Source organism: Pseudopipra pipra, chromosome 16 (assembly GCF_036250125.1).
Source record: "Pseudopipra pipra isolate bDixPip1 chromosome 16, bDixPip1.hap1, whole genome shotgun sequence".
Classification (NCBI taxonomy): domain Eukaryota; kingdom Metazoa; phylum Chordata; class Aves; order Passeriformes; family Pipridae; genus Pseudopipra; species Pseudopipra pipra.
In genome coordinates, this window is record NC_087564.1 from 13,203,923 (window position 1) to 13,218,631 (window position 14,709).

At 47.2% G+C, this 14,709-nt stretch overlaps 1 protein-coding gene and 1 long non-coding RNA gene across 7 annotated transcripts in view; one reads left to right on the plus strand and one right to left on the minus strand.

Annotated features, from left to right (window-relative positions):
* Nucleotides 1-14,709, minus strand: part of TNRC18 (trinucleotide repeat containing 18) — a 56,942-nt gene that overhangs the window by 5,859 nt on the left and 36,374 nt on the right. For 5 of the 6 annotated variants that reach the window (XM_064673193.1, XM_064673189.1, XM_064673191.1 and 2 more), the window contains 9 exons: nt 14,199-14,474; nt 6,948-7,187; nt 4,584-5,026; nt 3,631-3,795; nt 2,656-2,797; nt 2,065-2,182; nt 1,710-1,785; nt 1,227-1,335; nt 218-334 (listed from right to left, as the gene is read on the minus strand). In XM_064673193.1, coding sequence (XP_064529263.1) covers nt 218-334; nt 1,227-1,335; nt 1,710-1,785; nt 2,065-2,182; nt 2,656-2,797; nt 3,631-3,795; nt 4,584-5,026; nt 6,948-7,187; nt 14,199-14,474 — 1,686 coding nt within the window. The remainder of the gene's footprint in view (nt 1-217; nt 335-1,226; nt 1,336-1,709; nt 1,786-2,064; nt 2,183-2,655; nt 2,798-3,630; nt 3,796-4,583; nt 5,027-6,947; nt 7,188-14,198; nt 14,475-14,709) is intronic. The other variant, XM_064673192.1, reaches the window with a different exon arrangement.
* Nucleotides 13,908-14,709, plus strand: part of LOC135423212 (uncharacterized) — a 34,381-nt gene continuing 33,579 nt past the window's right edge. Inside the window, exon 1 of the long non-coding RNA XR_010434747.1 lies at nt 13,908-14,162. This is a non-coding gene — a long non-coding RNA (uncharacterized LOC135423212). The remainder of the gene's footprint in view (nt 14,163-14,709) is intronic.

Consider the following 14,709-nt stretch of genomic DNA (forward strand, 5'->3'; position numbering starts at 1 on the left):
ACACATAAAACAGAGATGTGACTCAGGGAAAGTATCCCAACTGATTCTGCAATAGGGACTGGGCCATTTTCCCCTGTGGGTTATATCCCATCCCAAAGTGCAATCTTTGTGACTGAAAGTCTGTGAACTTGTCCCAAAATCTCAGAGGTAACTGGCCTGAAACTCCCCACATTTCATAGTGGGAAGTATCTTGTAAAAAATGAATGGCAACACTCACACTGGATCTTGTAGTCAGGTGGGAGAAGTCGAATGTGAGACAGTGGGATGCGTCCCGTGTCCCCGTCATCAAACTCTACTGTGATGAGATCACCATCTTCCTCCAGATCTAGGGTTCCTGTAGGATGGGGGAGCAGAAGGTGGGATTAGGAAAAAATGCTACAGTACAAACCCCTTGTAAGGCAAGTGGGGATAGGGGGAAAGACAGGGATCCTGCACCAGCTCCAAAGCATCCTTTCCAAAGCAGGGAGGGCACACTTTGCAATGGAAAGTCCCTGATAATACTAAACCAGCCCACCCAGTGTGAAATTCCCCAGTCAGCAGCAGTCCTCCAGAACATAATAGCCATTCCAGGTTGACTCTCCACCTCTTTCCACTTTTCCCTTCTGTTCTTGCAGAAATTCACTTCCCTGTTTTCATTGCAGTATCTGTTTGGGGTTTTTTACCTCCAATTTGTAACTACTCTCAGCAATCACAAACTGCTGCTATTTCACCTTCTCCAAGAGAATTGTGTTCCCACCCTCTCTTCTTGCATCAGCATTACTGGTCTATAACTCACAAATAATTCTTCCTTTACACACGTAGTGTGACCAATGGCCCAAAAGCAAGACCAGCCATGGCAGAATTGCCCAGAGCTTTCACTGGCTTTTTAATGGGACCAGATTGGGGAGTTGATATGTCAGAAGTGAAGCTGTGTGTGTCCAGGTGATGTAGAAACCTCCTCCACAACCTCAGAAATCACTGGTGCCTGGAGTCAATTCTGACTTTCTAAAATGTATTGAATTTCCCTGATATTTTTAAGCTCCTAAATTGCTCAGAGCTCTTCCTGAACCAACAGGACGTCACTAAATCAGCATCATGAATGAGTTGGGCGTGATCTGAGGGAGAGGAATGGGCCAGGCTCTGACCTCCAGGATGCTCACAGCAGAGCTCAGGGCTTCTCCAGACAAGCCTGACATCCCTCAGGACACACAGAACCGAGACATCCCAGGTTCACCAGGCAGCCTTACCTCGGACAACTGTCCCTGGGTAGAGGCAGCGGTACTGCTGGCTCCAGTAGGCTGCAATCCTCGTGCCCTCGGGCAGGAACCGCACTGAAGGGGGTTTCACATCGATTATCTGCTCAGGACAAGAGGAAGGCAATTACTGACATTCCTTGCACCAGCACAGACCATCCCACCACACCTGGCATGGAGCAAAGGAGCTCCGGAGAAGGCAAGGGACAGTCTCCCTGCTGGGAAATGGCCTCCTGTCTGCTCACAGGGCAGGGTGAAGGACTATCCCTGCTGGAATACAGAAGTGGTGCCCACTGCCAGTGGCCATGGGGCAGCAAGCACACCAAGGGGAGCTCTGCCCACACTGGCCACAGAGGCAGGAACAGGGCATCCCTGCAGCCCCAGTTGGGGAAGGGAATGAGGTGGTTTCCAGCTTGCCTCCTCCACCCCAAAACAGGGCTCAGGCACCAAGGTCAAGCACCCTTTGGCCTCACATACCGCTTCCTGCAAGAGCTGCTCCAGGCAGTAAATGTGGGGACGGTTTCCCCTCTCACCTTCCACCACCACACGGTATCTGAAACACAGAGGCCCAGTCAGACATGGCACATGGGAGACATCACCCCAACCAGTAACAGCTCCCTCGGAGCCCCACCACCAGTTTACGTCAGTGCATTTAACGAGATGTTAAAGGGATTTTCCTCAGCGCTGATACACCAGAGTGAACTCTCCTTCCCTTCCTCCCTGCCAGACTCTGTCAGTCTCTGGGCAGTCAGCTCTACAGAACCCCCAAATGGATCCCTGCAGCAGCTATGTCCAGCAAATCCCAGGTGGATACAGCAGTCCCTCAACTCACATGTCTGGTGAATGTACCGTCTTGACATGCCCAGCATAGAGCAGCTTGTCATCCATGGGGATGAGGACACGCAGACCATCTTTCAGCTCATCCTTGTCAATGATGCAGGACCGAGGAGCTGTGAGGTGTTGGAGCAAGATGGGGATTAGAGAGCACCACACATGGAAAAGGGACATAGAGCGGAGAAGGAAACCTCACACTCGCAGCATCCCCCTCCCCTTGGAAAAGGCCAGCAAGCAGAAAGGGCTCACTCTCTCTCTCTCTCTCTTTCTCTCTGGCTAGCTCCTGGCAGAGGTAACAAAAAATTAATAATAATAAATAATAAGTCTCCCCTCTTAGTAATAACAACATACCAATAAATGAAAATAGGGCAACTCAAAGACTGGGCTTCAACTACATGTCAAAGTGGGACACTGACAAGGCTTCTTTTTAACTGAAGTCACTGAAAAAGTGATATCTCCACCCCAAAAACTCATATCTTTGGATGAGGAACACGGGAAAGCAGTACAACAGTCCTCCTCTGAGCAGCCCTGAGAAAGTTGCCCAGTCCCTCTACCTGTACAATCAGCCCCCAGCCCCTCCTGCCCTCACCTGGTGTGGGTGGTCGCTCGACCAACATGCTCAGTGGGATGTTCTCATCCTCTGAGAAGCTGCTGTCTTGGTTGGGTTCAAAATCCTCCTCTGCTGCCATGCTCTCCATGAGCTTGCTGACAGCTCCTCCTTTCCCTCGGTTCTGCAGGAGAGCAAGCAAGCACATCAGCTCATCAGCAGAACAGGCAACAGTCTGATCCCATCTCACCTTCCTCCAGTGACAAATAACCTGAGGGTATTGGGACAAAATTGTCTCCGTCCTCAGCAATGTTAATCACACAGAGAGTTAAGTGGGTGAACCCAAGCTTTTTGCTGGGTTTGTCCCGAAGCACCACTGACAGCTGACCAAAAGCTATTCCCCACATGCTTATTCATGGAGGTTAGGAGAGATGTTGTGGAGCAGAGAGCTGCAGTTTTGCTCTGCATTCACCATCTCTGCACAGTGTTCCTGACCTCTCTGCCTTTGGTGAACAGGTACCAGGCACTGTTGCTATTTCCTCGCAAATCTCTACGATCTGTTTCTCCTTGTTACACGCAGACCATAAGTGTTACGCTCAGAAATCGTGTGAGACGACCAGCAATGTGTGTTATGAGGGATGACAGGCTACAGCAGTGGAGCAGAAACCAGCTGTGACTCAGTGCTGAGCAAGGTAACTCCATCACCATCTCCTTGATCCTTGCTATCCATGAAAGCTCTCTGTGAAGGCTCTCCCTCCACCCTGTGGTGGCCTGAGAGAAAATCCTGCCTGCTCACTAATTTGGGAGATGAAGGCAAATGAACGCCAGATGGTAGCAGCAGGTACTACCTGATAGTCTTCCTTGGATTTTAGGCTTCTCAAACCAGCCTTTTGCCTGTAACACACCCAGCAAAACCAGCACATCTGTATTTCCCTCTCTCACACTGCAACAGTTCAGGAAAGAGCACAGCTCTGCCAGCCACCCTCCAGCTCACCCACACTGGAACCAGCCCCTCACCTCTTTTTTCACCTCCTTGGCTTTCACCTTGGCTTTGCTCTTCTTGGTGGAGCCCAGGGCATTTGCCAGGCTGACACGAACATCAGATGGGGAGCTAGGGATGCCAGGAGGAGACATGGATGAGGAAGAGGAGCAGCAGGGTGTTTCTTTCCCCTTCTTCCGTTGCTAAAAATAAAAAGAAAATACTTCCATTAGTAAAGAGAGAATTGATAAAGATCTGGGACCAGGGAGAGGAGAAAGGTGGAGCAAAGCAGGTTGTGCATAGGTAGTATGATGTTCAGCCACATCATGATGATGTTCACTGGTCACATCACATGTCCCAGCTCTGTTTTCTGGCTTCACACACTTTGGGAAGAGCTTTTCATTACCCTGGAGAGCAAATCCTGACCGTCAAATCTTCCTCTGAAGAGCTCCAAGAAGATCCCAGTTGGCCTCATGTCACAACTAACTTGTCTAACTCTCCCCATGAGTACTGCTCCAAAACACTGCCATGAACTGAACGGGAGCCAGAGGGAGCAGAGCTTTCAGCTGAGATGAAAACCCAGTAACCTAGGGATCACTGCCACCCCCAGCCAGGGACAGCCCCCAGAAGTCACAAGTTAAAGGTGAACAGCCTTAAAGGCCAGCACAGGGGACACAGCTCAGCAAGTGAATAAGGTCATGCAGATAGTGGGAGACTGTCCACTCTGGCCAACCCAAACAGGTTGGATTTGGGATATGGAGGTTGACACAAGTAACCAGCCCCGTTCAGCCACAATAGGTTTTTACTCCCTGCAAGTCAGATCCAAGTCTGACAGATCCTCTAGGTGTATGTGGGGCTGGCAGGGGTGCCAAGGGGCAGCCAAACAACTGCTGAGACATGACTCAACTCTCCTCTGCCCTAGCAGAGTTAACTGCCCTCCCCACACCCTCACCCAAGGGTCCCACACCAATTTTGACAGCACATTCCTCACCTTGTTTAGCTCCTTTCTCTCCTTCCCCTTGCTGCCCTCCTTTTTGGGGCTCATGGGTGCCCCCTTGCCACAGCGCCCAGGCTTGGAGACAGGGGTGGAGCTGGCAGGGGCCGCAGACGTCAGCATGGCCGAGGACGTGGTGGCGTCGTGGAGGAAGATCCGCTCGCTCCGGCGCCGGTTCCACAGGTCATCATCGCTGGCCTCCAGCCCAAACTCAAAGCTCAAGTCCTTGGGGGATTTGAATTTTTTCAACTTGCGGCCTTTCTCAGACCCGAGCTTGGCCTTGTCAGCGCTCCCAGATCCAGAGTCGAGGTTGCTGGGGGCCTGGCTTGGCGGGATGCTGCTTGAGTCCAGTGGCCCCTTCTTTCCCCGCAGCAGACCTGAAGGCGACTTCTTCCTGATCTTGATCTCACTCTCTGAGTCTGTGTACTCAAATTCTGTCCCTAGGTGCAAAGGATTTAACCATCAGTCAAAGCCTTGGTTGAGCCAAGAGAGGACACATCCCGCTGGAAGCGTTTGGGTTCCGTGAGAGATGCTGTGCCTGTTCAACAGAGCCCTTGCTTGTTCCCCTTTCCAATTCCCCACATCCCCTCAGATCTGAATTTCTGCCCCATAAAACACTGATTTCTCTGGAAGTAAAGTCTCCCCTGCTCCAAAGCAGAGCCCAACCATTCAGGCAGTCTGGTTCAGCATATTGTCTGCTTCCATTTCTCCGTTGTCCCACAGCCAAAACCCTGTCGGAAAGCTCTTACTAGAACAGATACTCTAACTTGTGCCCCTCCTCAAAAAGGAGCTGTTCCACTGAAGCTGAGCACAAATCCCACAAGCTGAGCCTCCCACCCCTCCCAGTGGGAGTCCTCTCCAGTTTCACCTTTGTTTCAGGAGAACAATCTCTTTTAACAAATGGAATAAACCCATATTTCAAGCTTATTTTTTCTCATTGGCCAACAGACACCACAGATCTTTTTACTGGCTTAGGTAATCACCTTAAAGTCAAGAGAAGTAAATGATCTTTTGTCTGTGGCAAATGGAAATCCCCTCACATTGGTCTCTGCTCAGCCCCACAGGCACAGCAGTACTCAGGGGCTTCAAATATTGTAGTAATGTTCCCCACCTTCAGTGTGTTTCCCTGAACCTGATAAAGGAAAGCAAGATCATGTTTCCAGGGGCAGAAGGGAAACTGAGGCAGCACCTACACACCCATGGGCAGGAGGTAAGCAAACAACATTCATGTGGGAAAATGAAAATGTACATGGTGCATGCGAGGACAGCATCTTCTCTCAGTCCTTCTCTCTCAAACTCACTTTCCTGGGTAAATTCAGTCTGCAGGAACCTGCTCTCATCTTCTAAGCAAACCCCTTTCCCTGAGACAGCCCCAGCATGAACAGGAAAAGAGCCAGCCTGTCAAAACCAAAGCTGGCAAGGCTCAAAATAAAAAACCCACTGGAAATTAAAACACTCCTCCTCTCTCACTACCGCATGAGGTAATTTCTAGATGCTTCCAGTTTCAAGGAGGGCAGGTTACAAGACAATAAATTCTTAACAGAGGTTGTTGGAACAAGTTGGCAAAAGCCTAATATAGCATGGAAACAGTGCTAAAACAAGCCAGGCTCCCGAGGAGGACATAATTTTCCATTCTGAAGCATGCTATAAATTCCATTATCACTTAATAAATATTAATAGCAAATTTATAAATGGAACCCATATAGATCTGTCTGACCGAGAACAATGTCACCAATGGGCACTTGTGTAGCAGGGCACGGGGAGGGGAAGAAATGAAACTCCCAACACATTGAAAGTGAGACAGAGACAGGACAGAAACCCAGGGTCTGGCACTGCAAACACACAAGCAGAGGAAGGAATGCTTGTTTCAAGTCTTGCTGGCTGGTTTCTATAAGGAAGCTGATGGGATGGACCGATTGAAAGAGTTTTCCTTCTGCTTGAGTGTTCTGCCTGAGTGTCTCTGCTTCTCTTGGGTATCCAAGATCAGCTGCATTTAGCACATGCTTCCTTCCCTAAATGTTAACAGCACTTCACTGCCTTCTGCGCTTTGTCCAGGGGGATGCAGCATCCCACTGCTTGCCTTTGCTGCACGGCTGCTGAGGATTTTCCAGGTAGGAAAAGAAGAAACTGACAAAGCCACAGGGAACTGTCCCTAGGGAAGCCAGAGCTGCAGCTGCTAAACCTGGTTCTTGTTTTCCTGCCAGGCCGTTTTCCCCACCTTCAGCATCAGGACCAAGTAGCCAAAGCAAAAAAAGGGCAACTCAGTGTCTGGGCAACAACCTGCTCTCTTGCAGCCACAGCTGGGGCCTCCCAAACCTTCCACCCTGCCCCCGTGGCACCAACCCAAGCCACGCAACGCACCCATCAGGCTCTGCCGCTCCTCCTTCTTCTTCGCCTTCTGCTTGGCCTCCAGCTGGATGATGGAAAGCGGAGGGGGCACGATGGGGCTGGGCATGGCGCTGGCAGCAAACCTGGCCAGAAGGCCCAGGCCACTCTCATCGAGGGCAGGCGACGACAGCCTGTCTGTGCCGTCCGTGCCATAGTCCTCTGCCTCCTCCTCTTCCTCCTCGTCGTCGTCCTCCTCCTCCTCCGAGCTCGAATCTGGCACGCAGAAAAGAGGGAGCCCATTACAAATCTCATGGAGTTGCACTTCACCTACATTTCCAAACCGAACCACAACTCTCCTGCTGCTCTGTGCTCACCTAAGTAGCACTGAGCCACCCAGGACTGAGCCAGAAGACACTGGGCCATGGACACACACGTGTCCTTGCGGCCACAGAGCCGGTGTCACCTGCCTGCCACCACCCTGGAAGGACACAGCAATACAGGGTACGGCAAAGAGGACCCACTCAAGGCGAGGGAGGGAAGAGCAGGGTGTTGGCAGATTTGAAAAGGATGCCACACACCCCTTCCCTGCAGCTTTCAGGAGGAATTAAAAGCTTAATTCCTTTGAAAATCCCAACCTGGGAGCTGTGGGATTCCCCTCCCGCCCACCACCGCTTCCTCCATAATGAAATCCATTAATGTAATCAGAATCAGAGATCAGCATGGAAGGGGAATACCAGAGAGCAGCCTGGGCCGTGGCAGGAAGCAAGGGGGACAGAGAGAGAAGGGGCAGGAGGCAAAAATGCAAAGAGAGGGGGGAGAGAAATAATAACTTGAAAGCAATGGATTTGGAATGCATAAGGGAGGAAAGTGTAGGCAGTGTTGGAGAGAAGGAGTAGTGTTTAAACACTCTGCCTCAAAACTCTCTGTGCCTTTCATTTCCCTTTCTACAGCTCAGTCTAGGGAAGCCCAGCTCAGCACAGGCAGCTGCCCACAGCCAAAATCTAATTCTGGCAAAGAAATCAGCCTCGCTGCCTCGGCTGACACTCACAGAGCAGTGGGCTGGGGGTTTCCTCTATGCTGTATATACAGCAGGTATTTTGGGGGTAGATGCTCCAAGAGTGGCACCTCTCCCTTCCTACAGCACTTCCCAAGAGTCTGTCAGCAGCTCAAAAGCAATTAATTTTAACAGCATCTCATCCAGTTACTGCTGGTGAGCAAGTCACTACACAAATGCACTATACCACACACATACTTATACACACATATATGAGCACATATATCTTTTTTTTTATATATATATATATGTTTAACAGTAAAAAGTGGGTCTGGAAAAGATATTTCATTTCTCTTGAAATTGAGGGCTTAAGTAGGATCATTGAGGCTGCTGGAAAATTTCCACCACTAGCAGGAGCCCTGCTCTGAGCCCACTCCCCAGCTCCTACCAGCCACTATCCCTGCCTCTAAAATCCAGCCAAATGAGAAACCAGATCCCTTCAAAATGAGCTGGAATGAACATGAAAATCCTTTTCTTTTCACATATGCCCTCTGGGATAGATAAAAACGTCCTCAACACTTGGCTGTTCAGAAAAAAAAAATACAATAACACAAGTGTTATTTTTCCATGATATTAGAAAGAACAGGAATATCAGAAAACAATGTTCTCATCCTTGTATTTTATCAACTGAGGTAATGGGCAGTTTTTTTCCTTGCTTTTTGGTTTTTTAAACAAGGACAGCTTATCTCTGCAGCATACATCAGATAGCCACAGAATACTAATTTTTAACTGCATAAAAATCCCTTCCCCATTTCAGTTGCTCAGGCTGGTTCCTTGTGATATTAAAATGCTACTAAACTTGCAGTAAATACCAAGAAATCCACAGCCCTGTTCACTCCTTGCATAAAAGCCACTGGTAAAAAAAAAAAATCTGCAGCAAATTGGGATCAGATTCCTTCCCCTACCAGAAAAGGGGGCACGATTGCTGTTTTCCTACCATATTTTGCCAAAAAGAAAACGAATTCAGATGAATTTGGTTACTCTGAGATGTGGAAACCACCTGCCTGAGAAGCAGTAAAACCATGCCTGAGTTCAGTGACACAGCATGGGGTAGTGAGAGCCTCTCCACACATCCCATTTCACTCTGAAATTCAGTGATTTTCAGCAAAAACGGGGGAAAAAAATTGAAAAAATCAACCTGTACAGCCTCTAATGCCAGACTTAGACAGTTGGCTGTGGATAGAGTGGCTCGCTGAGCAGCTGGGGAGGAAAACAGGCAAAAAACAGGGGGAAAGTTTGCAGGAAAATCCCTCCATGGCCAGTCCAGCCCCCTTGGCTCAGCCACGTCACCAGCAGCACCACTTCTTCAGCACTTAAAGGCTGCGTGTGCAAGGGCATAAGGGTGCCCAGCAGCTCCAGTATTTCACATGCACTCAGGTAAAACAGATTTAAAAGCCAGGATGAAAGCAGCTATTACTCACCCTACAGAAAATACACTACACAATTATGTCCCTGGCGGTTATTCCAACCTCCTTCACACACACGGCACCGCGCTACGGAAAGGCAACTGAAGACAGTCCCTTGTCAGCATTTTTACCACAACACTTGTATTTTTATCCACAGGAGATACAATTTTAACCCCATTTTAAGACATTCACAGCACAGATCCATCCTCCTCCACCTCTCACAGCGAGGACAGATCTTGCTAACCCCACTCCACATGCACAACACAATCCCCGTTCCATTTCTTTCTGGTTTTCCAAGGGACAAAAAGTAACAAATGAAACAAAAAGAAGACATTTGGGGCTCTGCTCCAAACCCACATGCTTCTAAACTAAGTCCCCAACTTCTGGTCATGGTGGCAAATAAGCTGCTGGTGCTCTCAGGCCATCTGCACAGCTCCTTGGAGAGCCTGTATTTAATAGAAAGCAGGAGTTTTACTCCTACTGTACCCAAACTATGTGTGGGTTTAAAATTAACTATGCACAGATGCCTTTACACAACTGAAGCCTCAATTCTATTTTTTTTTCCTCCTGAAAAGTTAGCAACGGGGAAAAAGACATTTTAAAAAAAAATTTTTTCCTTCAACAGTAATTCTGTTGACACTGAGCGAGGGTAAGGGAAAAAAATACTCGAAGTTAAAAATATCTGTTTTAACTGATGTTTTTAAGAGCATGTATATGTGTGTATATACCCACACATGCAACCACACGTGTACATACAACTCCACAGCCAAAACAAACAATGAATTAATATTTAAATGCTACTGATGTCAGATAAAATGAAGCCAGAGATTTTTTTTTAAATTATTTTTACCTGCGTTAAATTAAAACCCTAACCCAGTTCAAAATACTAAGTTTTCTCAGTGCTTTTAACAGCTAAGCTGCCATGGCATGTTACTGAAGGAGAGCAGTAAATGCAGATTTGTTAATGATGAACAGAAATTGGTTAAGCAATTTGGTATTTAGAGACTGATGTATGTAACAAGATGGTTTGAGGGGAGTGTGGAGAGGAAAGGCTGGGGAAGGGAAGGAGTAAAAACACACACTTAAAAGAGTCATTTCACATTGTAAAAATAAATAGCATGATTTTTTCAAAACACCAAGCAGGCCTACAGCATACAAAGCAGGCTAAGTACAGGCAGACTTTAGACAGCTACTGGGTCATTGACATCTGATTTCTGTGATCTGTCCAAATTCTGAAGGTTACTTATTTTTGAATATCCAATTTGAGACTGTACCTTTTTTTTTTTTTTTTCACATAAGCCAATTCTCATCATTGGAAGATTTTTTTTCCCCCCATATGTGCTGTGCTGTTGACTCCAGAAGTGCTTATTAAAAAAAAAAACATTACAACTATCACATGGGAATGACTGTGTAGGGAACTGGTTATCCCTCACTGCTTTGTTTTTCATTGGGGTAAAATCATTGTCTAAGTTGGGGAAAGGAGAGTAGGGAAGAAGTTACTAAATTCTTAATGAAAACAGAGTATGGAGGAGAAGGACATATGGGTCTTTGGTTTCAGAAAGCTCAAGGAATTACCTGTCCTGATAGTTTTCAAAGACCCATGTGGCTTTAGCCCACATTAGCAGTTTCCTCTCCAAGGTCACTGGATTAAAAAGCACAAGCTTTGCCTCCTATCAGAATGGCAATGTGATGTTTGGTCTGTAAGAAAGCAGCGTGTCCTCACCTCCTCTATCTCAACCCAGATGAAATAAAACAGGTCTTCCTGCAGCTAATCCTACCTCTGACACAGATTCTGGCAGGGCCCTGGCCAGGCAATATCCCTGACAGTGGGACAGTCTGCACCATGGCTCAGAAACCCCTAAGGGCAGCAGCAGAGTCTTTGCATCTTGGACCTATCTGCAAATCCCTCCCTTGGCTGGGCTAAGGGGTTCTCAAAAAGAAGTTCTGCAAAGAGAAAAGCATTTCTGGAGTCCTCAATCACACGCACACAAGCAAACCCTTCCATGCAAGACTCTTCCTGGACAGAGAAAAGTCAAAAGCAGAAAGCAATCATCTTCAAAGTTAAAATAACCAAGAGAATGCAAAGAGCTACGTGTCATTATTCATGGAGGCAACATCGAAACGTCTGAGGCTGACAGATGACATAAAGAAAAGTTATTTTGCCTACCTACATAACAATGGTCAAGGTTCAGGTTCATGGCTAGTGACCCTCGCTGAGAAGTGTCTGCCCTACAACCAGCCAACCACTTTGCTTCTTTAGTGCAGCGTGAGAGCAAATGCAAGAGACCGACACAGACATTCAAAGCATCATGGATAGGGGCAGGGGTGAAAGGGTTGGTCAAGCAGCTGCAAGGAGAAAGCGAGCACTTCTAGAAAAGCTGAGGTTATTAATCGGTTTAGTATTCAGGGAAAGCCATTAGAAACCCTATTACCCAAATATCCCTTCAAGAAATGCTTCTGACAAAGAACAACCAAAAAAAAAAAAAGTCATTTGCAAAAAAAAAAAAAAAAAAACCAACAAAAAAAAAAGCACAAACCACCCCGAATTGTAACCAATAATCCCTCCCTGCCCCCCCATCCATGCCCACCTCCCACCCCAGGGGGTTTTGCATCTTTGGTTTCCCCACCATTAAATGACACCCCAGAGGGATTTACAACGTATTTTCCCATTTGTTCCAGATTCCCCAACCTCCTCCCATATCCCCTCCCTTCCCCAGATTTCATCCCATAAAACTGGGATTTGTAATTTCTTTTTATTTTTTTTAATAAAGCAGACAGGTTACTTGAAAAATAAACAAAGGGACAAGTTACCTCTCTGCTTACCTGGAGCAAAACCAAAAGGCAAACCCAAAAAAACCCCAAGAACTTGGCACCTAAATGGGATTGATATCCTCAAAATTTCCAACAGCAGCAAAACAAACAAAGAAAAGATGCAGGAAGGAACAGGGAAGGGAAGAATGGAAGTTAACACAGACTCTTCATGTAAATGTGGCAATCTCAGCCTTACATAAAATCTGCTATCTTCACAACTTTTTAGGTTCTCTAAAGAAAAATTTTTCTTTTTTCTTTGAAATGCATTGGTGGGTCCAGCCCAAAGCCACATCAAACCAAATCAATGTTCTGTATCTTTGTCATGTTTGATCTTTTTTTTTTTTTTTTTAGCTTAAATTATCTTTATTTGGAGGTTGGGTTTGAAGGGAAGAAAAACCAAACAGGTGCACAGAGGAAATTAACATCAAAAAACCTCAGAAAAGAAAAAAAAAAAAGCAAACCAAAACAAAAGACAAACTATCCAGCCCCATTTTCAATTAACAGCCCTGAGCAGTGTGAAACACTAAAAGGCTTTTGCTGAGCTACATCCAGCTCTGCCATGTAACTTAGATGATAACAACTGGGGATGCTCTTGCTTAGCATTCAGCCCAGCCGAGCTACTTTCTTTTGGGAGCTGAGGGCTCATTAAAATGACCTTTCCCCATGATTATTATTTAATGAGTGCGCTCTAAAACAGAAACCCCTTGTGTCTCTGGAGGAAAAGTCTCAAGTAATCTCTTTTCCCACTGAAGTACTAATGACAGGCTGACAAAAAAAAAAAGCTGCAAGAAAAAAACTGGGGTGAGGGTGAGGGAGGGAAACTGCAGAGTCAAATTTAATGCAGTAATTGCCACATCCTTGAACAGTGTGGGTTACGTCTGGGCATCTGAAAAAAAAAACTTACCACCCAAAAAGAGACACAAAACCGCAACGTACAGGTTTTAAAAAGTTTAAAAAAAAAAATTTCAGGTTGGTAAATACAACCCAGCACCCCTCTGCAGCAGCAAGGAGCAAGTACCTCCATGTTTTATCTGCCTGTCTCAAGAGAGTCTATCAGAAAACAAACTGAAAAAGATAAAACCAAAAATGGGTGAACAAATTAAAAATTAAATTAAAAGGGTTGAGGGGGAAGGGGAGGGGAAGCCTAGGCTTTATCTGGACAAAGGCAGCAGGGATATTTGAATAATAGAGAGTACCCCAGACTAGGTTAATTCCAGTTCTACTGATGGGGAGTGGGAGCAGGAGGGGGATGCAGAGCAGGATGGAGTGAAGCGGCAACCTAATCGCCTGATAAGAGACACAGCAAGAGAGACAAGGTACACAGGTTTAGTTAAAAATGAACTCGGTATGTTTAATAAAGCTTGGTATACCAAATCGCAGTACAAACATCAAGTCACACGGCCACACAACAGTATCCCAGTATTAAAAAAAAAAAAGCAAAAAAATAAAGGGAGAAAAAGAAAGAAAAAAGTGGGGGAAAAAAGACAAAAGGGGAGGAAAAAAAAGGGGGCAAAAAAAAAGAAAAGGGGGGGAAAAGACAAGGGGGGATAAAAAAAGGGGGAGGGGAAAAGGAAAGTAATCAAAAAAAACCTTTCAAACCTCGACAAGGCTCATGCCAAAATAAAATAATAAGAATAAAAATAATAATAGTAATAATAATAATAATATTATAATGGTGGTGGTGGCAGCAAGGAAGGAAGTGAGGGTAAAACTGAAGGGAGGAAGGGAACAGGAAAGCAGGGAGAGGTGGACACTAAAACCCAGTCGATATAAAAGCTCTAAAAGAGCCAGCCAGTAAAAATATCACAATGATACAGGTACAAAAAGGATAAAAAATAACCGTGGGGTGATAAAGCAGGCTACGCTGCCAAGGACAAAGATGGCCGCCCTGGCTCCGACCATCAAAATGGCTGACCCCGGCCCACAGGTCCCTCACTGCCTCGCCCCCGCCCCGCTCCCACATGGCCACGGCAGAAGGTGCATTTGGGGGTGCGTTTGCTATAAACTAGTAACCTTGATCGAACGAGTCCTCCGAGGAGTCGCTGAAGGAAGATCCCGCCTCGGCCTCCCTCAGCAGCAGGCAGAAGGGCTGCTTCCGCCCCGCCGCCGCCTTCGGCTTCAGCGGCCGCCCGGTCGCCGCACTGCGCGGGGCCGCCTTGGGGCCACCGCCTGCCCGGCCACCCTTCCTGGCCGTTGTGCTGTACAGACCGGGCGGCCGCGGCTTGGGCGCGGACGGGGGCTGCGCTGGCCACTCATCCCTCAGGGATCCCTCCTCCTCTGAGTCCGTATCTGTGGTCAAAGCGGGTGGGAAGAGCGTTACATCACAGAATGGGGGTTTGGGGTTTTCGGGTGGGTTTGGGGGAGCTTTGGTGCATTTCTTTGTGAAGATGCTCTAAACGAGGAGGTGAAGGAGGCTACAGGAGGGGCTGCCATTGTCCACCTCTGCCCACTCCATCACAAGCCTCATGCTCAACAAGTGGGTGCTGAATAAACAAAGAAATTCACATTTCCTTCTTTCCATCAG